We start from the raw sequence: 21115 nt of genomic DNA, 5'->3' as shown, positions 1-21115 counted from the left end.
TGGTTTTGAGATTCTGCCATCAGATGAAAGAAATCTACAAGAAAGTTACTTGGGCAGTAAATAAGTGGGGTCTGATTATGAATTAATATATTAGATGGGAGTTTCGCTGCAAGAAAACTTGGAAATTTTTTGTGATGCTTTTTAATGACTTTTTTGTAGAGGGCAAGCCAAGAAAAGGTGTGACATATCCATCAACTCTTGAATATTCTTCTTCAAAAAGCACAGCTGTTAAATCAGGCAAGTAATTATGATTGACTCCCCTTTACATACATTCACAGCTATCTGTTTTAGCTTCTCAGTTGTGTAATACAAAGATATAATTATTCAGAGTCAGAAGTTAATGCATCCCTTAGTGTCTCATCCAAATCCCTCATGATATTTTATGTTAAGCATATGGAAATTATCCCAGACAATTTCTATTTTTGGGTCATACCATGTTTCACAGACTTATGTTCCCAAGTACTTACTGTTAGTGAGTATGATGTTGTACTGATTATATGAAAGCATTTGAGCTTTTACATGTTGACTTTCTCCTAATGTTACTCATGTTATTTTTTGGGCTATTCAGTACTGAGACTACAATAATAAATAATAATATAATAAAACTAATTACACAGATGGCAATGCACTGCAGCTTTAGCTAAGGATGATGTGATAAGGAACTACTCTGTATAACTATTTTAGTCAGCATCCTCCTCTACAAGACTCAAGTCAGTTTAAATAATGTAGTTGTTTTCAGAGGTCTTTGATAGAGTATCACAGCAGGTGGTAGTTGATATTCAAGTGTAGGTGAAGTGCCTCCGTCACTGAAATGTCACTTGCTTGTGTCCCCTGTAACAACTGTGCAATGTTCAGGCTCTTCCTTGGGGGTGTGAACAAAAACAAAATTAATGTCTCGTACTACTACACACTTCCCTAACTGGCTCTTTTGCTGTTTCCTGAGCCTGAGTCTGCCTGAGCTTATCCTCTGAGAGCTGTGGTATAACAAAATGAACTGCATCTTCTCCATGAACTCAGAGGCCTGTCTGTGGGTGCATCCATCCAAGGCTACACCAAGGTTATGTGGAGTCCTGCTTTTCTCCCCACTACTGTTTGGTCCACGGAAGCAAAGTACAGAGCTCTTTCCTCATCTTTAGGCTTTTACTTCTACAAAGGCACATTTTCATCTGAATGCTGTAGTTGTTCAGATGGAATATGCATCACACAAAGCCATACTTTTAGTTTGCAATACCTCTGCATTTACAATCAAATGGGTACAGATTTGTATATGTGTCTTAACCAGGTACACAGAAATTACTGACCCAAATATGCATTGCTAGAAGGAAGGCAGTATCTTAGAAATTTTGGCTTTTTCTAGGAAACAATAACACCACACCTCATGATTCCCAAATGTACCCACACGTGAAGTATCAGCTCAAACGCCTTACACCAGAACAGGGACAATCACAGCCAGGGTAGAGCTCAGCAGGCTGCAAGCAATGATTTCTTCCACCAGTGCTAAAGCCCACATTACATGAGAATCAGTATAGGAATGGGGACCATCATCAAATCACATCCTAGACATGCAAACAGACTACCAGGATACTGATCCTGCAGCAAACCAAAGATGCAGGCAGTTGCTTTGACTTTGTTCTTGAATCAAACAGTGTGAATGAAAATGTTAAGATCCTAGCAACAGACTGTGCATTCACACAGAGAAAACCCAGGATGATCAAAGCAGCAAATAACAACTGTTACATCAAACTCAGCACCTGAGGACACCACTGCTTTGCTTTGCCCAGCCCTGTCCCACAGGTACCAAAGAGATCTGATGGTCACAACCCATCTTCCCCCAGCCCCACTTGGCCCTGTCAGCCCTCCTTAGCCCTGCTGCCTCAGCCTAGCAATCTCAGCTGTACTCTGCTAGAAACTGCTTGCTCTTAAGATAAATATCTCTGTAATACGGTGCTGGGGCCATCTTGTGATAGAGGATTTCTTACTTCTTTCTTAATTTTAAAAAGCTACCTTTTTCTTCTGATTTAAATTATAGAGACCACATTGCACACTTGGATATGTAAATCCATTATCTGTAGGAGGTAAAGGCAGCCCTTTGAGAATTACACTCACTGCCAGATCAGTGAAAAATCCTGCTTCACAGCTGATCGGCTGTCAGAGATGCAATTTTGGTCCTTGTCCGAGGGATGCCAGAGATTCACAGTGCCTGACATTTCTTTAAATGCTGCTGGTAGTTACAGTGTTTCCCAAATGCTGGGCATAGCAAGAAAAACCTTCCCAAAATTGTAACTATTCACAGCTGGTAAAAACCAAACAAAAGTTGTTGTTTGAAAAAATAATACAATTTTTAAGGAAACAATTGTCTGGAGTAATTTCCCAGATAGGTCAATGCTGCCAAAATAGCTAAAGAGAAAAATACAGAAGCTCAGAATCCTCCAGTACTCAGTCAGACATAAAAGCAGAGGCAGATTCTTTTGCAGGGTAGCAGTAAATGAACTGTAACAAATGTTCCAAGTACCTTGATGACTTTGGATCTTAGATGAAAAAAAGGACAAAACCCCCCTTCTTTTTCCTTCTAAGCCAGTCTGTGGCCTTCAGGATTTGGCCCCATAATGATCTGACGATGTCGGGCAAACAAGAACTACATCTGAGTGTGAATTAGTAACTGAAATATTGCATGTTAGCTAGTATGCCCCAAACACCCCACACACCCTGTGACCCTGATTCTCAGAACACGTTTCTCCTTAGAGGAAAAATCAACAACATGATGCATTAATCTTACAAGTACTGGTTTACTAGTGGTAAAAAAACATATTTATTACTTCAGAAATTCTATTGACATTGGCAGGAGCTTTTGGGCAGTAAAAATGCCTAAATCTGGCACCAAAAATATGGGGTGACTACTCTCTAGAGGTACCCAGCCATCACTTTTTCTCACTTGATGAGAAAGCTCTGATTAGACTGACTGACCTGTCTAATTCAGGTGACAGGATACCTTCCCTTTTGGGACTTATAATCTCTAAATAGGAGACACACAATTATTTTCTTCCAGAGCTGCATTTCCTAATGTCCTTAATTTTGCTTCAGATCCTAAAAAGCCAGAGCAAGACCTAAAAGCTATGAAGAGTACAGATACCACTAATGCATCAGAAAAAGCATCAGAACAAGGTATGGGTTGGGGATCTTGGTGTCTTTTACAGTATCTCTCCCAGTCTAAGCTGCCTGCAGATGTTTATAGGAAGCCGTTCGACACTGGTGACACATACAACTTCACCTCCCCCATCCAACCTCCTCTCTACAGCCTCTTTCACATCAAACCAACCCCAGTACATGAGCACCTGTGGCAGTGCTTGAAGGGCATGTGCCAATTCAGAGAAGAGAGGGCACCCTCTCAGTTTAATTTCTGCCTGCGCTTTGGGTGAGTTCAGGTGCCCTGAGCTTCCAAAGCCTGCATTACAGCTCTTGGCAATTTCCTTTGCAGGGCATGTGCCTTGCCAACCCTTTGAAGATACTGTGAGGGAGATGGGCACCCTGCCTGCAGGAGCATTGGGAACAGCTAGCCCTTGAGAGCCCTCCTGTTTTTTTAAAGGCTCCATCAGAAATACAGCCAACATGCACCAAGGCAACATCTTTTCTCTGCTCTTACTGTGCTGCTTCCTTGGATTTTCTGCTAATACTGTTAGCTCCCAACTTCCTTGCTCATTGCAGCCTGTGGTATAAATGCAGCTGATGTGCCTGCTCCCTGCTCCAGCAGCACCAGACCGCAGGGGAAGACTCGCTTTGCCCTCTGTCCTCTTTCTTTTAGTGCAGAAGCCTGGAGCAGGGCACTGTTCACCCCAAAGAGAGCCATTCACACTGATTTTTTCAGCTGAGTTGTTTTGTTTTTCTTCTGAGCTCTCTTTCAGCATTATCCCATTAAAACTGTCTGAGATCTGAGTTTTTCACTGGCTAGCATTAGGTGGTAATTAATCCACCAGACAGTTTCATGAGGATGCTTTCCAAAAGGAGAACATCCAGCAATAAAATACAAGCTTGTGCTGTGCAGCAATGAATAGACTGCACACCATTCCCTTTCAGTGTACACAGTATGTCAGGGCATCCCCCGGGCTATGGGTGGGGAGAAGAGGAATAAGACTGAGGTGAACATGGAATATATTTTAGGGCAGTTTTTCTGCAGAAAGATGGAGAAGATAACAGTGAAGGCTCTTTTTCAAGACATTGACTTGAAAGAGCTGTAAGCATGTTAACGACTTCATGTAAGGATATTTAGGATACAAATTCTGGAACTAGATTTGTCTCTGTTCTCACAACAGATGATACATTTTAAAAGTAGTAGCAACTGTGAGATGAGTCAAAGTTAGATGAAACTGGCGTCTCCCAGGTGGTGCTGTCCCTGGCTCCCCTCAGCCAAAGCCCTAACACTCCCTGCTCCGGCTCTGACCCACTCCCCAGTCACCATTACCTGAAAGCTGTCTTTCTGCCAAAAGCCTTTCAGTGCTGTGGTGGGCAACACATATTTTATTCTGGTCTGTGACTCAGAATGGCCATCTTTCATTTCCAGATGTCATCTGATTTCCATTTATATGGACTTTCTAACTGCTTAATTACACTGAGAAAAGATGATGACAAAATGGAAATGGCAACCGGCTGGCTGAATCATTTCATAGGTCTAAGACATCTGTCAGGTTGATAGGTGTTCCTGGCCAAAGCAGAGAAAGTGTAGGGGAAACACTAAGGCCACAACAGGCTGTTGTCAGCACCCTCTGGAGAGCTGTGTGATACTGTGTCACACAAACACATGTGCTACACAGCCACAGAGGCACTAATGGCTCCACAGATGAGGATGCTTGTAGACATCCTGAGGAGAATGCCAGTGTCTGGGTTGCCTTAAACAGTGAGTGCTATTAATGATGCTTCCATGCGTGTCACACATCCAGCTGCAGTGATTGTGTCAATGTTCCTACAGGGGATGCAGTCCACAAAGAGTATCAGACACCTCCGGTGCCGACACCAGCTACACAAATGGCCACCACAACCCCAACACCAACGACCACAACGACAGATCCTTCCACCACAACACCAAAGCCAACCACAACATCTGCAACAACCAGAACCACAACAGTTGCAGCTGCAGCCAAGACTCGAGCAGGACTCGAGCATAGGGTCAGAGATATAGGTCAGTAGCATGGATGTTTGAATTGCTTTCCTCCTGACCTACAGCTTTCCTAAAATTTAAGGAACAAGACATGCAGCTGAATATACCATAATTTAGTAAATCACAAATTCAGCAATTCAATGTAGAAATATTAGGAGTGGATAAAGAAATTAATTCCAGCAGATGGGCTGGAGTTAGAGCTGGGGTATAGCCTTCAAGATACCTACAAAAGCAGCATGTCTTACATAAACCCAAACGTGTGTAGATTCTCTGACATCAGAGGTCATCTGCAGTAAGCAGTACAACTACAGATGGTCTGTATACTGGCATATAAATTGATTCATGGGGGAGTAAGGTCTCCATCCCCAAGTGTTGTCATGATTTTCAGGTACAGGTGTCCACAAATAGTACTTTGATTCACATGTCTGGGCTGAGAGTTCAACAAATAGGTCAAGATTCATTTTAGAATTAATTTTGTGATAACTTTCAATAAGTTGTTACATATTTTTTTGCAACAGCTTTTGGATTTTAAAGATTAAAACACTGTGAAGGAATTCTCATATGATTTTTGCACACCTAGTTTTCCTTAACCTTTTCTTCTCTGTTTATTCTTATTCATTAACATTGGGGGGTTTTCGTTCAATAACTAAAAATTAAAATCTCTTATTTTTAGGTTCTAGCAGCATCCACCCAGCATACTCATCTGTGGTAGCTGCAGCATCAAGTAAGTATGGTGAAGAAGTATGTGCCACAAGGCATGCAGTAGTGTACTTTAAGGCAGCAATGATTCAATAACCTTTCAAGCCTCAGCAAACTCAATGACTGCATCCAAGACTGGATTTAAACTGAAAAACAGACACTTGGCCTGAATGTCAGAGATGCTGATTACTCAAGGCTCTGGGGAAGCCTTTCTAGTGAATACTGTGCATTTCAGCCTTGACAAATGCTGGGTTTCGCAACACTTGAGACAAAGCTTGTGCTGTCTGAATCGTGTTTTCCTATTGCTTCCTTCTGTCTTTCTGAAAGGGAGACTTGATTTGGTTGTAAGATATATGATGCAGAGTGCTGCATAGCCATCTAAACTTAGGGCTGAGAGATCTGAAATGCCAACTTACGCTAAACCAACACTCTTTCAAAAACCTCAGGCTGTGGTTCTGAGTCTGGCATAAATGTGATGTTATTCCTGGCATGCCAGTCGTGGAATTGACAGCAGAGCAGCAGCTCCTCAGAGCTCCACATCTTGATCCAGAAGACTGCTCCCATTCCAGCCCACAGCCTGCAATGCAAGTATTTAGAGGTGTTTTCCCATAAAATGTGTAATTGCTTAGCTGTGCAGTAAAGTAAAAGAGAATATTCTCAACTGTCTGCAAGTTCCTGAGCATGGGATATGATTGTTTTTGAGTGAAAAGGGAGCTGGGCCATCATTAGGTTTTATGCTCTGTCGCTATTTCTGAGCGCCTTGAGCTCGGCTTTGCTCTCACATACATAACTGTGGCTGTCCCTGCTGCCAAGTCATTCAGAGCCAAACACACGGCTGGGTAGGTATCTTTTGGGCAACTCAGGGCTTGAGGGAAAGATTATTAAGACAAATTTAGCTGCAAGCCCAAAATAAGGGCAGGAGTTAGAGGGGACCAAGTCACACGTGCAGGTATGTGTATGGTGGGATTTACAGAAGTGCCAACACAATTCAAACGGTTTTAAATTCAGTGGGAATCTGCATCATTTGGTATCTAATGTGCCTGTAAACCTGGTCCTGCTTGTTGCTCTCTTTTCTATTTCCTCTCCCCTGCAGGCTGAGCACAGAAGAGGCCATTATTGTCTTTACTAGCATTTTGGAAACCCTGCTTGAGGTTCCCCAGTCAGTGAGAGATGCATGTTGAGGGTAAAGTTCCGGCAACACGGAAAATCAGTGGGAAGGTTGTATTTGTCTTTAATAAGACCAAACCTTTAGTAAAAAAAAAAAAAAAAGAACAAAAAAAAAAAAAGCACTCACTTTTTCAAGTCTTTCACTGGTCACTTAATTGCAATTTGGATCTATCTTTCTTCACAATATTCTTTACTGAGGTTCTAAGCTTAAATTAACTCCATAAAGATTAAAGTGACCAGACTTAGGGACAGGTTATTGTGAGCTGGAAGAGTGGTGGAGACCTACTTTGGATTCCACAGACTTCACTCCTAGGACCATGTCCAGCATGCCTGTACTTGGTATCTGGCTTCCTGAATTCTTCTGATCTATTCTTGATTCTAGAAGATAAGAGCCAGCTAAAAAAATACAGAAAGTACAAATAGTTTTGAAGCAATGATAATACACAAAGCAGTTTATGAGTTTTTCTCTGTCTGAGGAGCCTTTAGGACTCACTCCTATTATTCAGGCCAGAGTTTCTGATGATGCTGTTGGCCTTAACCAGAGTTTGGTTTGACTGGACAGAATCAAATGTTCTCTTGTCCAGCTTGGCTCACAGGGACTCGCAGTTCCATCCCTCACAGGGCATTGGTAGCTTGCCTGCACTTCAAAAGTAAATAACCTTGAAATAGAGCACAGTCAGAATGAGCATGGCTGTGGTTGCTGTTAGCTCCAGTATTTCCACTTCCAGCCACTGGCACTGGCAAAGGTTCACAGGGGCAAAAGAAAAGCAGGACTTGTTACTTCAAGCATTAGAGCAGGGGCAAAACCCCTCTGTCCTAGCTCTTGCTGTTCTTTCCTCTTTATCTTCTGTTTATCAAAGATACAGAAACAGGAAAAAAATCTGAGACTGCGCTGTGTTGCAGGACCGCTGCTTTAAAGACTCGATGTGGCAAAACTGCTAAATGAAAACCACTGACTGCACTAGCGTGACTTTTGACAGCTTAGTCCTATCTGCCCTACTAGCAAGTGCAGCACTTCACCGGTGCGGTGTATGGTGAAGGACAATCCTGAGGGGGAAGCAACAATGGCAGCAGGCTTTCAAAGTGGAAGCAAACTCTCTCCTGCTCTGAGCATAACATTAACTTCAGCTGCTCTCTGGTGCAATGATAGCTTCTGCTTCTTTCCAACAGCAGTTAGCCAGACATGCTCCCAAGGGCCACAAACCCACTTGCTCTCTCCCATCCCAGCTCTTCAAGCAATCCTTTCTTGCACAGCTGCTTGGACCCTAGATAAGGACTGGGAATAAATCCCATACTCCTGTGAACACTGCAGTCATAAGCCATGTCACGGTCCTCAGTGCCATGCTGAAGCACTGAGCTGGAAACCAAGCATCAGGCAGTGAGTACCTGGGCATCCAGCCCCCACCACCGCTCCTCCTCCACCACTGTGTCTGCCTCAGCCATGAAGGCGTGGCAGAAACCAGCTTACTGGGGGATGGTGGTAACATGCCTTTGGGGGGGGGTGGGGGTACAGCGAGGTGGAAGAGCCCTGAGGCACAGCACGGTCAAAAGGCGCATAGAGAGAAATCCACGTTGTAACAGGTGTGTAGAGGGTAGGATTAATTAATTTTAAAAGTGGAAAAAATTACTTCTGATACTGAGCTAATCTCTCTCCTGCCCTCTTGTACTCTGTTTCTATTGACCTTGTAGAGTGTTACATACACATTCAGGCTCAGTTGTGGCAAACCTGAAACAAGGTGAGCTCTCAGCTCAGAGTTAATTCTCTTCTACCTTTTTGGCACATACCAATCTCCCACGTGGAAAGCGTGCCCTGCACAACCACATACAACACTGCCGCACAGGCAAACTTTTCCTTCCACATCCTGAAAACTCAGCCTGGGCTAGCCATGGTCCACCTGGAGCCAGAGCTACAAGTGTACAGCCTTGCCTGTTTTGGCAGATAAGCCTGTTATTTCCTCAAACAGGATCTCTTTGGCTTCTGGAGTTTACAAGGTCTCAGGACAGCTCCTAGAAATCCCATCAAAGGGCTCCCAGTGGCCTGTAAAGGTTCGATTTTGGGTCAAACTCAAGGTATTTGCTGTCACCTAATTTTGCAATATCACGTTCCCAAGGAGCAGCAATTCCTGTTTTCTGAGACAACCATTCAAAATGGTCTCGTTCATGATATCTTATTGGTGAAAATATCTCAGAGGCCCCTGTCCAGTCTTCACAGGAGTCAGCTAAAACATTCCCACTGATTTCCCCAGGCTTTGGAATTAATCTTTCTGGGAAACTAATGAATAAAGGCTTGTTAAAGGATAGCTTTGTTAACCAGCTTCTTAAGAATAATTAATGAAATGAAAGGCATGATTAAAGACATGGTTTTCATCTGCAAATGCTTTGAACCTTTAGAATTTTTGAACAATGGGAATTTAATAACCAAATCACCTTAAAAAAAAAAAGCCTTTTGTGCAGATACTGGTGAAGACATTTCAGGCACATGAATTCTCCCACGTTATTTTTGTCATTGTCTAAGCATTTACAGTCTGCCTGCTTGCTTGTGCCCACTCACTCTCTGCAGAAAGGGTAGCATCTGGCCTGGGGGGTTGTTTGGTGTTTGGGGCTTTTTTTAACCTTCCTTACACAACCAGAACAATTGGCTGGTACTGAAACAGAAATAAACATAGATAGCCAGTGTGAGTGACAGAAGGAAAGTTATAAGGGAAAGCACATCACAGCAGTAACTACAAACCTTTTAAATGCAGACCAGAGACCTGTACAAGTAATATCCATAACTGAAGGGAATGTTAACTAAGCTAATGTATATGACAGACAGAGCAAGGCAATGTTTTTTTTAAGCTGGCTCAAAATATACAGAGTTAATGTTTAAGAAAGTAAATTAATGAAAACTCTCTATATATGAGCCATTAACTCTGACAGCCATACAATGAGACTCAGTGAAAACTCAGGTAGAAGCAGTCTTGAAGCAAACATGGTGTATGTCACACTCTTCCATTTTGATGTCTACTTAGGACAGGTTCAGGCTGCACAAGGAAGAGGACAGAATACAGGTATGTCTTAAATCAATAACCACTAGTAATTTTTATTGTTGAAATACTAGAAAACCTTGTATTTAAGTTACATGTACTGACTAATATAATATTTTCAAAGCATTTAGGGGAGCTTCCACCTCTGCAAGTAACAGGAATATTTTACGACCCAACACAGGTAAAGGCATTATAATCCCTTCTCTAATTCCTCCCTGTAGCTAGTTCCACCACTCACATCCACTGAGTCACACAGTAACACGCTGTTTTTCACACCTGACCACATTTGTAGCAGGATGTAGTGAGAACAGATATAACGCTTTTATTGTGTGACAGTAGTGTAACTTTTAGGAAAAAAAAAAGAAACAGGAATAATTAAAATTAGAATTGTTCTTAAAATAGTATTCTAAAACCAGTTATAGAGGTCTTTTACAACATTTGCAGTTGCAAAATGAGAAGGGAACTTTGTTTGGGGGATGAAGGCCTGACCCCGAGAGATGCGTGCTTTCGGTTTCCAGGCCCTGAGCAGGATCAGCATCTCAGGCCCCACTACCACTTGTTCCAATGCACAGGTGTACATCTACACTGCCCAGCACCTACTAACATTTAAACTCTTTTCTTCTGCTTCTGCCAATCTCTTTCAGTTTTTAAATTCCTTTTTTTAAAATCCATAGCTTCCATCTTCCTTTTCCATTTGATTTGAAAACATGCAGAGAGACAGTTTGGAGCCACCACGTCCCTTGTGATTGTGCTTCTCTCTTCTCACCCACTGGTGTCTAACCTCTCGCATCTTTGTCAGATCATGCAGGTACTCAGCACCAAGAGCCTGTTGCCGCCTTCTGGAGGGCCGCCGGCTCTCCAGCCCACCTGGGTGAGCAAGTTTGCTAGCAGCAGGTTCTCTGCGCTCTCTTTCATAATTTCAGCAACCCAAAATTAGCCTGCAAGCAACACCACAGGTCATTTTCTTGTGTCCTGGAGGAAGACCAGGACAAGCCTCACACACTGAATGCCAACTAGCAGCTTCCTGAATGCAAAAGGCAAAGGAGAGCTCTGTCGCTGGCAAGCTGTTGTTTCAGGCCGTGGGAACCAACATCTACAGCAGTGTTTGCAATTTTCCTTATTTGTTAGTTAAAATGAGGAATAAAAAAACAGCTCTGTGCAGGCTACCAGGTCTGCAGAGCTAAATATTCTGTTCCTGTTTTCCAAGTTGCCTCCAGGCTGATTGCGACTGTAGAGGTTGCCTTTAATACCTAGCATAGAAACATCACCTGTACTTTTTTTTGTCCCTGGATGTGCAATTCACCATCCTTCACCAGCAAGCAGCCCCATCAGTGGGTGCTCTGCAAGGCCACTGACAGCTTCCTGGGCCTCCAGAGCGTTTTGTGTACATACAAACAGTAACTCTCCGTCAGCGGGACAGCAAAGTTTCTCAGAGAGCAATTTTGCCCTGGAACAGCTAGAGCAGGGTGAGGGATGGGAGCCGGGGTGGCAGCAAGGGAGGCAGGGCTGCCCCTCACTGACAAGGACTGCAGACACACAGAGCCCCAACAAGAAGAGCAGCGCAGGTCCTGTGGCAGTACCTGGGGCCAGCAGACAGCCCAGGCTGCCAGGCAAGTCCCCAGCAATGAGGCAGGTCTGACCAGCTGAGGCAGGACACCAGAACAGCAAGGCAAGATCAAGACCAGGATAGCAAAGTACAAGACTAGGCACAAATGCAACAAGTAAAGGCAAGGGTATGCACTTAAGTGCTGTCCCTGACCAGCATGGGTGGGGGCCCCCATGGATGCTTCCTGCAGCCCTATCTCCCTCACAGCCCTTGCTCACTGTTGCACCCAAGCCTGGGCCAGGGCGACATAGCTGTGCTGAGGTGGAGCTGACCCTGAGCACAGGCAGCCAAACCCCCTGGGGAAGGAGAGGCTGCAGAGCCTGAGAGTGGCCCCAGGGCCCTGAGGGCTTTGGTGAGAGCTGGGAAGCACAGGAGGGGTATTGCAATGGGAGAGAGCAAAGCAGTCATTAATGTTGAGGTCAGAGGACATTATTATGCAGTAGGACTTTCTGGATAATACAGGCCAAATGAGTTTACCCAGCAATCTCCCCATCAAAATGACAATTTGTAGTTGACTTAGCTGCAGCATATTTAAAATGGATACACTCCTCCTCCTCCTAAGATTTACCCTGTTCCCTCACTTTTATACCTCTACTCCTTGTTTCAGTCTCCTCCTCTTCCCTGTGGTTTCCATCCCTGTTTGTCTTTCTCATATCCTTTTGGCCATACTGATATCACAGCCATTCCTTTTTTTTTTTTCTCCTAATCTCACAGGCTTTGTGCTCCCTCAACTCCTTTTGCCCTTGTTAAGATCCAGTGCCCACCTTTAGAGGGGAGGCAACATTTGCCTGTGAGAACAGCAGAGCAAATACATTGCCTGTAAACATGCCACTCTTGGTAATGCACTAAGTATATGTCACCAGATATAGGGCAGGGATAGCCTGTGGTGTCAAACCTGCCTTCCTGAGGGAGCTGAAATAGGAAGAGCCGTAACACCTGGACCAAAGGATGTGCTGAATAACCCTCAGGTTTGCCAGAGAGGCAGGGGAACACAGTGCTGAGTTTTGTTTAAATCGAAGTCAGAGTTTGACTCCACCTAATTGCTTAAGGCACCTTGAGGTCCCCCCAGATATGATTACAAAGCACAAATTTTCCATCATGCATGATTCTGTTTTCTCCACCACAGAACAAGAAGGCAAAAACCCACAAACACATACTTGCTGTATTCCCAATGAGCCCCAATCTTTTTTTCAGCCCAGGTTTTGGCAGCTTGAATATGTTGCTTCCAAGCAGCCAATTTTTCTAATGATCAAAGGGAAATTCCTGAACAACTCCTATGCTTTCTTGGAAAGGAGAGTTGTTTTTCTTGATCCTACCAAGTGTGCACATGCTGCTCTGCAAACAACAGTGATCAGTTCTGTGGGTTTGGCCAGGCTGTCGAGGAACTTCCTCTCATCGGCTCAGGTTAGCAAAAGGGTGTGCTGGGAAAACAACCACCCTGACACACCGGTTGCCTGCACAGCTTCTTGCTGTAGATTCTTCAGAAGGTCTCAACTCTTCCAAGCACTTAACAATGCACATTAGTCTCTTGAATTCCTATACTCACTTAGGCCAGAATCTTTTTCAAGACAATTATACTGGAGAATGTGGTAGTGGTGTCTTTTTTTTTTTTTTTTTTTTTGAAGACCAGTCTTGAAGTATTTTAAAAATCAACCCTTGATTTTTATGAGCATCAGGTGAAAAAAAAATCCCCAGCTACTTACAAAGAATAATAATTTTCCCTTTCAGGTATGCATTTCATCGAGAGCTTGCTTTGATATGCATCTAGGACTACATAAAGGAATAGAGCTTTTACCTGGATTTACAGGTCACTCAGAAAGTTGTCTGTTCTGTATATTTGCAGTCAGCCCAAGCCCCTTGGCACTTATCTAGTGCTTTTCTTCATTAAGAAGGAAAAAACAGGGGCTTTCTCACCACAGAAAGTTTTAAAAGAGTGTGAGCCATGACAAGCCTGCTCAAAGCAGCAATAGACAGCCTCACCCGTAGGGGTTTGGACACACTACAGCACCCGCTGTCCAAGTTGAAGTGATTCTTGAGAAGAGTCAATGTAGAAAAACTTCAGCATTGCTCCTACTGACAAAAAGCAGTCTTTTCCTGGAGTTACCAAAAAGCATCTGCCTGTCTTTTTTAAGCTTAAACAGTCAGAGAAGTCAGAGGAGCCTGCGCCGCAGTCACTGAGGATAGTCCCTGGCAACGAGCTGGCAGCAGACACAGACCTGTGCTAAGTTGGACAGGCACGTTCCCTTGCTCGTGGTCTGTAAGGTCACATCCCTGCTTACACAGACCTGGCTGGTCTTTGCACAGCTCTTTGCCTGGTTTCATGTGCCGTGGAGTTCCTACTGCTTTAAGCACCTTTCCCCCTTGCAACTCAGAGAGCAACATATTTGTACAGAATTCTCAGGAAGCGTGAGGGTCTTCATGGTTTGCTCCTTGGCTGTATTCTTCAGCTGGTCAGCCTGAAAGTAGCCTCACAGGAATCTTTTCTTTTTTACAGTCACTGGACATTTCTCAGCCCCAGGAGGGTGAAGCACACCTTTTGAGATTATCTACTCACAAGCCCGTTTCACTGAAATATGTTGTTCTCAGTGACAGCATTCAGGAGGCACATTGGCCACTGATAACAAATGAGCAGCAGCTCTTCTCTCCTGCTCTGCAACCAGCACCCCTAGCTCCAGCTGCTGTTTCCTCATGACTCTGCTGCTGGATGTACAATATTCTGGCAAACAACCCTGCCCAGCTGGATGATAAATTAGGAGTATTCGTTCTCTTTCCTCCTGTTTCCTTCCCTGTTACCCTACCTTCCTTCACCCTACTTCTCCTCCTAAGCAAATCCACAGCAAAACTTCTGGGTGTATCATGCCTGACTTCTCAGCCCTTCACTTTACTGAGTTTTCAGATTCTTCATAGGGTATCTAACCAGTGCTCAGCATAAGGAGGGTCTGGAAAAATCACCTTAACAATGAAACATGACGGAGTTCCTCGTACCCTAAGGGAGACCACACATCTTATTCAGCCATCTGTCTCATGCAACGAGTTTCCCTCCCAAAGAGAAGCTGATAGCTCCTTGCTGGGATGGCAACCTAAGGGCAAGGTCAGTGCTCTCACTAGGCTAGACGACTCTGGCAAGCCCACAACTTTTTCCAAACCTACATTGTGGTTCACCCACTGGCTCTAGGCAAGCCTGCACCAGCTGCCAGTCTGCATAGGCAAACTCAGGTATGGGAGACAGTAGAGATTCAATGGGCCTGAGATATATGTATTTGTAAACCACTCTGAACAAACATGGAGATGGACTGTCAAGGGCCAAGGATCTCACCAGTGCTCGTTGGTACTGTTCTTGTCCCAGTCAGCTGCAAGGGCTTTCATCTGGCTGTAACGCAGAACAAAACATCACTTTTTGAGAAACTTCTTCAACAGATGCCAAAAACAGACGCTTTGGGGTTTATTTGTGAAAGCAGCAATTTTGATTAAGTTTTCCATGCCTAATAGGCTACAAGCAAAATGTAGACAAATTATTTGTATTTGGAAGGGTTGAGGGAACAGAAAAATCCATAGATGAGAAGTACTTGGAGATTTTCAGTGGAAAACAATCTAAGCCAAGCAAAAGTATACTGAAGTCAGTACTCTTGCCTCAGTGTCAATACAATTTAGAGGAACAAGACAAAAACAGATCTAAAGAGGCCTATTTAAAATAATGAAAAAGATTAGTGCTCTGGAAGCAGTGATACAAGGCTCCTAAATATGGCTTCAAATGTGTGCATAAAGGTTTCCAGGTTTACTGATTTCCTTAGGTCCTACTTGTTAATGATAATTCATTGTATGAATTGACCATTTCTAAATGAAGTCAGAGTTTCGTAATCTCTAGCAATACCATTATTTTCAGTAATAATTTTTCTTCTCTTTCATGTGTGAAAGCAATGGAAACAGACTCGTGGAAACCTGGATTGAGCCTTTTTGACACAGGTAAATATTTAAAGCATCCAGTAACTAACTGGTTTCCATCACGCATGGGGAAAGCTAACACTATTCATCAGGCCCATGACAGTGCTGATAACAATCTAATTTTAAGGAGTAATTACAGTATTTAAAATTATAAATAAGGTATGTAGTTTACATCTTAGTAGTTAAAATTATTCTGTGCTTGCATCAGTCTCCAGTTCCTGCCTAAAGCAGGAGCAGAACAGACGAACTTTGGAAAGAGATGGCAGCTACACTGCAGGAAAGAGGTTCTAGCTGCTGAAATCCATTTGTAAATAAGGTATTTTGGGAATGCCACAGCTGGGATAACAGTCTAGAGTTGCAATAAGTGAAGAAGACGACAGATTATTCTGATGTCAATATACTTAGGAAAGACATTCAGATAAGAAAAGGAGGGCTTAAGCTGAGTGTAAAGAATAATGAGCATCATTGAAATTTTCTGACATTTTAGCCTTAGAAACTGCAATATGGAGACATTTTTATAATTGGTGGCAAGGGGAAAAAGACGCCTATGCTTGTAGCAGGCTCAAATAGCAACAAGATCAAGACTTGCACAACCCTTAATCAGGAGCAGTTACCAACTGCAGATTCTACTTGTTCAATATTCAAGGGATTCTTGTCCTTGTGAATATTTAAAGCAGATTACACAAACTACAGGCCAATTCATTACAGGATACTCTCTCTCTCCAAAGGGCTGGACCATCCAATATAAGATGCCTTTTCCATCACCAGCTTTGCTGCTGAAGAGGGCTGTGCTGGTGGCCCTTGTAAAGACCATTCCCTTGAGCACTCTGCTTACTTCAAAGCTGAGCCATGACTAATCCTTGCACTGGCTGTGACGAGCAGCATAGCCCATACGCATTAGCTTGCAAATCCAGTGTCAGCAGCCACAGTCAAAATTTGCATCATCCCAGACATGAACAGATCTCCCTTCTCCAGCAGCAGAAGTCTGAGCCAGAGAGAGGAAAAATTTCTATCTGCTGTAGCTTAAGACTCTGTGTGCTTATTTAGAAAAAGCTACAGGACAAGGGCCAGGGGTGGAGAGGGGTATTTTGAGGCAGAAAATTACAGATCACATTAAATGCAATGAGAAGTTAGGCATGGGGGAAGTGATGTTGTATTAATAGTTTCTCAGCAGCTGAAGTGCCTGCATAGACTAGTGTGATAAAGTCTGATGAATTCAGATTGTCACTTCAAAGGAATGGTTTCTAGCATGGATCTAGTCACTGCTGTCTTACTTAAATGAATGGAAAGTTTAATCAGCATGGACAGCTGTGACAGCCAGTGAAGGGAACTTTAATTAGCATGGAGTAGAGTGCCCATACAGCAAGTTGAAATTCCCATGGCAATTACAACATTAAATTGGATGGGCAGAGCAGGGAGGCCTATAGAGAATGACCGCCTCCTCAGTTAGTAGGGGAAGACTATTTGGTGGGTGACCTAATTGTTACACTAAGCACAAATCAGCCAGCTGACCCACAGCCTTCAAAAACTGGTAATTGCACTGCAAATGAAAATGAGAAGTGCTGCACTGCCTACACTTGGGTTTTCCATAGTGATAAAGCTAATGTCAGCTGTATGCCTGGGTAAGGAATACAGATTTTATTGGATGCAGATAAATGAATGAGGCAGATAGCTATGAATTAGCTTCCCTAAACAGTTTAATTGCTAAAATGAATGGCACATGTTAATATCTAATTTCACTAGGGTGTTAAATCCACCTACTTTCTGTTCTGCAAATAAGGCAAGCGGGGGGAGCTGCACACATGTGATACCAAGCTGGCACATTGTGAGGTATGTGGTGTGCAAGCTGCAGGATGAAGCATGGCTTTGATCTATTGCTGAGGAACTGTTATGTGCCCATGTAATTAAAGCCTGTACTGGAACATACACAGTCAGGAGGGCAAGCTGCTGACTATTTCAGGTTTTAAAGAAAAAAACCACAATCATCCATGTGGCTGACAAACAGAGGCAATGTACAAGTCCAAGTCATTGCTTCCTTTGTCTGTCTCTCTCATGTCACCCATAACTTCTGCATCAGAAAAACCCACCATAAGCCAGTGCTGCTGGTGAAAAGAGCCATTAAGCCTCCCAGCCACCCTCTGCCCAGGGACCTATGTGGCCAGAGGGTGCGCTGCATCAGGGAGCTGGTCCAGACCATCACTAATCTTTTTCTTTCTTCCCAGCTTCACTTTGCTTTTTTCCCCTTCTTGCAACCCACTGACACCGGGCAGGCACAGGGGCTGGTAGCAGGGCAGGAGCAGGCAGATGGGTGCCTGGCAAGAGGAGGGCTCTGCCTTTGGGTGCTGGGGCTTGTTTGCACCACCTGAAAGCATCCATGGCACTGTGCCCACAGGCATTTACACACAGGCGAAGCAAGGGCAAAGAGGGGGCGTTGCCAAATCATTCTGGCAAGCTTTTCCTCTCCCAGGTTTGGGAGGCCATGGCTGCTGATGGAGCTGCAGGGTCACCAGGCACAAGTGTGCAGCCCAGCCTCAGCCTGCAAGAAACACTTGATGCTATGGCTACCTCCTTCAAAGCGTTGTCCTGCAGCTCTTGCTCCTATGCTTTACTTTGCCTGGCTGCTAAACCACCCTCCTTCACATTTATCCAAGGAGCAGCCATGGACATACACCAGCCTAAGCCCAAAATTCACCTCCTCCTCTAACCCTGTCTTGTTTCATCTCCCTGTGCCACTGCTGCTTGCACCTGGGGCCGCTTGTGCCTCTCCATGCCTGCAGCCGATAGGTTTGCTCCCATCGAGTATTCTCAGTTAAAACACTCCTCAGTGTGGCAGAATGTTTATCTCTCAGGAGCAGCAACTGCATCTGTACAGGATTTGCCTCCTGTCCTTCCTCAGGACAGAGGCAGATTTGGTCCCTGGCAGCAAGACTTTCAGACTTGAGACAGGTCAGAAATGTTTGCTGCAGCAGATGTCACTGGACGAGCTGTTTTGCACCACCCTGTTCCAAAAATGTCACTTTTCTGCAGTCAGGAGCCAGTGACCAGTCTCAAGCAGTGCTGCCCTACCCAACACCACCACTCTGCCTCCCCCAGTTGCTGTTTTACCCCATCCAAATGGGCCTCCTGAGGGCAAGCGCACACCATCAGGAGCCCTCTCTCCTGTTCCTTGCCTGGGAACTCATCCCAGGTGTGCAGAAGAGGGGCAAGACAAGAGCCAACAAGCCAACAGCTCCAGCCAGGAGGGACAAAGCCAGCTGCAGCCTGGCTCCCCAGCCTGCTCTGGCAGGAGAGGGCCAGCTCCACTGACTGTGGGGTGAGGCATTTTGGGCACAAGAGCCAGTGGCAGGATGGGTGGAGAGACCCTATGCCCTGCTCAGAAAGTATCTGTTCCAAAGCTTAGGTAGGAGCACAGGGAGGCTGCACGCAGTGGGGCTGCTGGCACCACAGGGCACCGCGTGTGCAGTGACAAAAAGCAGCACCAGTCCTGGCACTGCCCTAACCCGGCCGGTCATAGCCAGGGAAACTCGCAAAGAAAACACACAAAGAAATCACTAGCTCTTGTCCTAAATGAAGTAGGGCCAATCTTTGTGGCCTTTACCTATTTCATTCACACGTGACCACGTGGGCTCCTGTACAAGGCCAAACCCAGTGTTCCAGCTAGCTTAGCATCCTGCCTCTAGCGACAGGCAACAGCAGATGCCTGGGGATGAGCAAAGCGGAGGGAAATCACACAGTGCTGCTGGTAGCAGGTCTGTTCAAACCCTGCAGTGGAAACTTTCTTCACTGGCAGCTGAATAAAAAACAAGAACCCAAAGCAACCTTTCTGTTCCTCAAGGATGATGAAGTGTGCTATAGCCTCCCGGTAGGGGATCAGGTCAGCTTTCCATTAGGTACTGCATACTCAGAATTAATAAAAAATTGGCCCCTGACCCAAAACTATGCGCAGCTTTCAGCATGCAGGAGGAAGGACTCAAAGTAGTTGTATTTGCCCCTTAAAAGGGGCAGATCATTAGGCATAGCTGGAATGGAAATAGGAGTGGTGACGGATGGAGCTGGAGCTGGAATTTCCCCCCATTTTCTGGGCTCTTGTCTGCATTATTATGGCTTGGTCATTAATATTTTCAGCAACCAGCTTAGGCGATGCATGTGCTCAGGGCTGTTACATCTCCCATCATATTTACATGGTGACCTTTACTAATGTCCCTTTGCCGCCTACGCTCTCTTTACATACACCGATGCTTTCATGCTTGGCTTGCTCATGGCTGGCTGCTGTGGAGAGACAAACACTGTGGCACCTAGTATTTTGTCATCTTTTTTTCTATATAAAGCTCACGCTTTCAAAAAATATATTTTTATTGTCTCTCTGAAGTCTTGTAGTCTTTCCTCAACTTATTTGGTGATGAAGGTCTAAGGAAGTCTTCCTTGTTAATATGCAGTTTACAAAAATAAACCATTCTCCTGTTCTTCTGACCAACTGCTTCCTTGATGAGTGCTCGGTTTGGGGCTTGTCTGATCATTGCTGTCTCTTCTGAGGATTATCACAGCTAAATCCCCTTAATCTTGTCATGCTGTAGTGAAAAGAAACAGCTCTTTGCCCTCACTTGGGAGGGAGATGCTGTACTGTCAGAGACTCTCACCAGACATTCAAGTAATGAGTGAAGTTCAGCATTTTCAAACCTTCTGATGCCAGCCTGATGACGCCCTGTGAGTCAGTGCATCTCACAATGACGTAAACTCACATTCCCAAAGCAGCTACCACCCAAATATCTCAGTAGGCCCTCAGCTAAAATCCACTAGTGACTAGCAAGACTCTTACCAGTGACTTGACCATAGCTCTCTGCCACCATTTACCCTGTTTCTTTTGTGCTTTCCAAAATAACCCAGTCCTCCAGGAGCACCTGAGGAGCTGTGGCTTGAATTGCTTCCCCAGCTGTAACACGGTAGGGTGAGTTGATGCCTGTGCCTTCTTCCCCAGACAGAAAACCAACCTGCTAAATCTGTCGCTCATCTGCTTCAGACATTATGCGGCTCATTGTAAAGCATGGGTGAAGCACAGCAAGCCAGGGGGTGGCTATGCTGGTTCTTTCAGGGGCAAAGTGCTGGGGGGTCACCACCCCACATCATGGCCATCAGCCTCTGCACCTAAGGAACCCTCTACTTGTGCATGCTACTCAAGCCCTTGCAGTGAGGAAACTGACTTGCAAAGAGGAGTCAAAGTTGGTGCTTGGACAGGCTTTGGTGGCACTTTTAGAAATGCCTCCCCTCTTGTTTTATCCTAGAAGTGATGCAGGTGGAAAAAGGTAAGCTCCAAGGATGTGCTCCCTGTCCTCATTTACCTCCTACATCAATCCTCAGGCCAGGGGGGACTCTGCAGCCACCCCATTGCTGCTTCCTTCCAGAGGGAGGGCAGCCACTGAGCACACACTGATGGAGCCTTTCCTTCCTCTCTCTAGGCTTCAGTTCAAAGGAAGAATTGAATCCAAAGCCACTGGAATCCACCTCCCAGGGGAACCCAAGTATGTACTT

General features: G+C 44.7%; 1 protein-coding gene across 2 annotated transcripts in view; it reads left to right on the top strand.

The window, feature by feature from the left end:
* The window catches only part of VIT (vitrin), a 57327-nt gene that overhangs the window by 25926 nt on the left and 10286 nt on the right, over positions 1–21115 (top strand). The window contains exons 6-14 of one of the 2 annotated variants that reach the window (XM_075089284.1): positions 160–237; positions 3082–3162; positions 4961–5170; positions 5823–5873; positions 10027–10065; positions 10166–10222; positions 10841–10912; positions 15563–15610; positions 21043–21105. In XM_075089284.1, the coding sequence (XP_074945385.1) occupies positions 160–237; positions 3082–3162; positions 4961–5170; positions 5823–5873; positions 10027–10065; positions 10166–10222; positions 10841–10912; positions 15563–15610; positions 21043–21105 (699 nt within the window). The remainder of the gene's footprint in view (positions 1–159; positions 238–3081; positions 3163–4960; positions 5171–5822; positions 5874–10026; positions 10066–10165; positions 10223–10840; positions 10913–15562; positions 15611–21042; positions 21106–21115) is intronic. The other variant, XM_075089285.1, reaches the window with a different exon arrangement.

This window comes from Phalacrocorax aristotelis, chromosome 3 (genome assembly GCF_949628215.1).
Source record: "Phalacrocorax aristotelis chromosome 3, bGulAri2.1, whole genome shotgun sequence".
In the NCBI taxonomy this organism is placed as follows: domain Eukaryota; kingdom Metazoa; phylum Chordata; class Aves; order Suliformes; family Phalacrocoracidae; genus Phalacrocorax; species Phalacrocorax aristotelis.
This window is presented reverse-complemented; position numbering and strand designations above follow the sequence as displayed.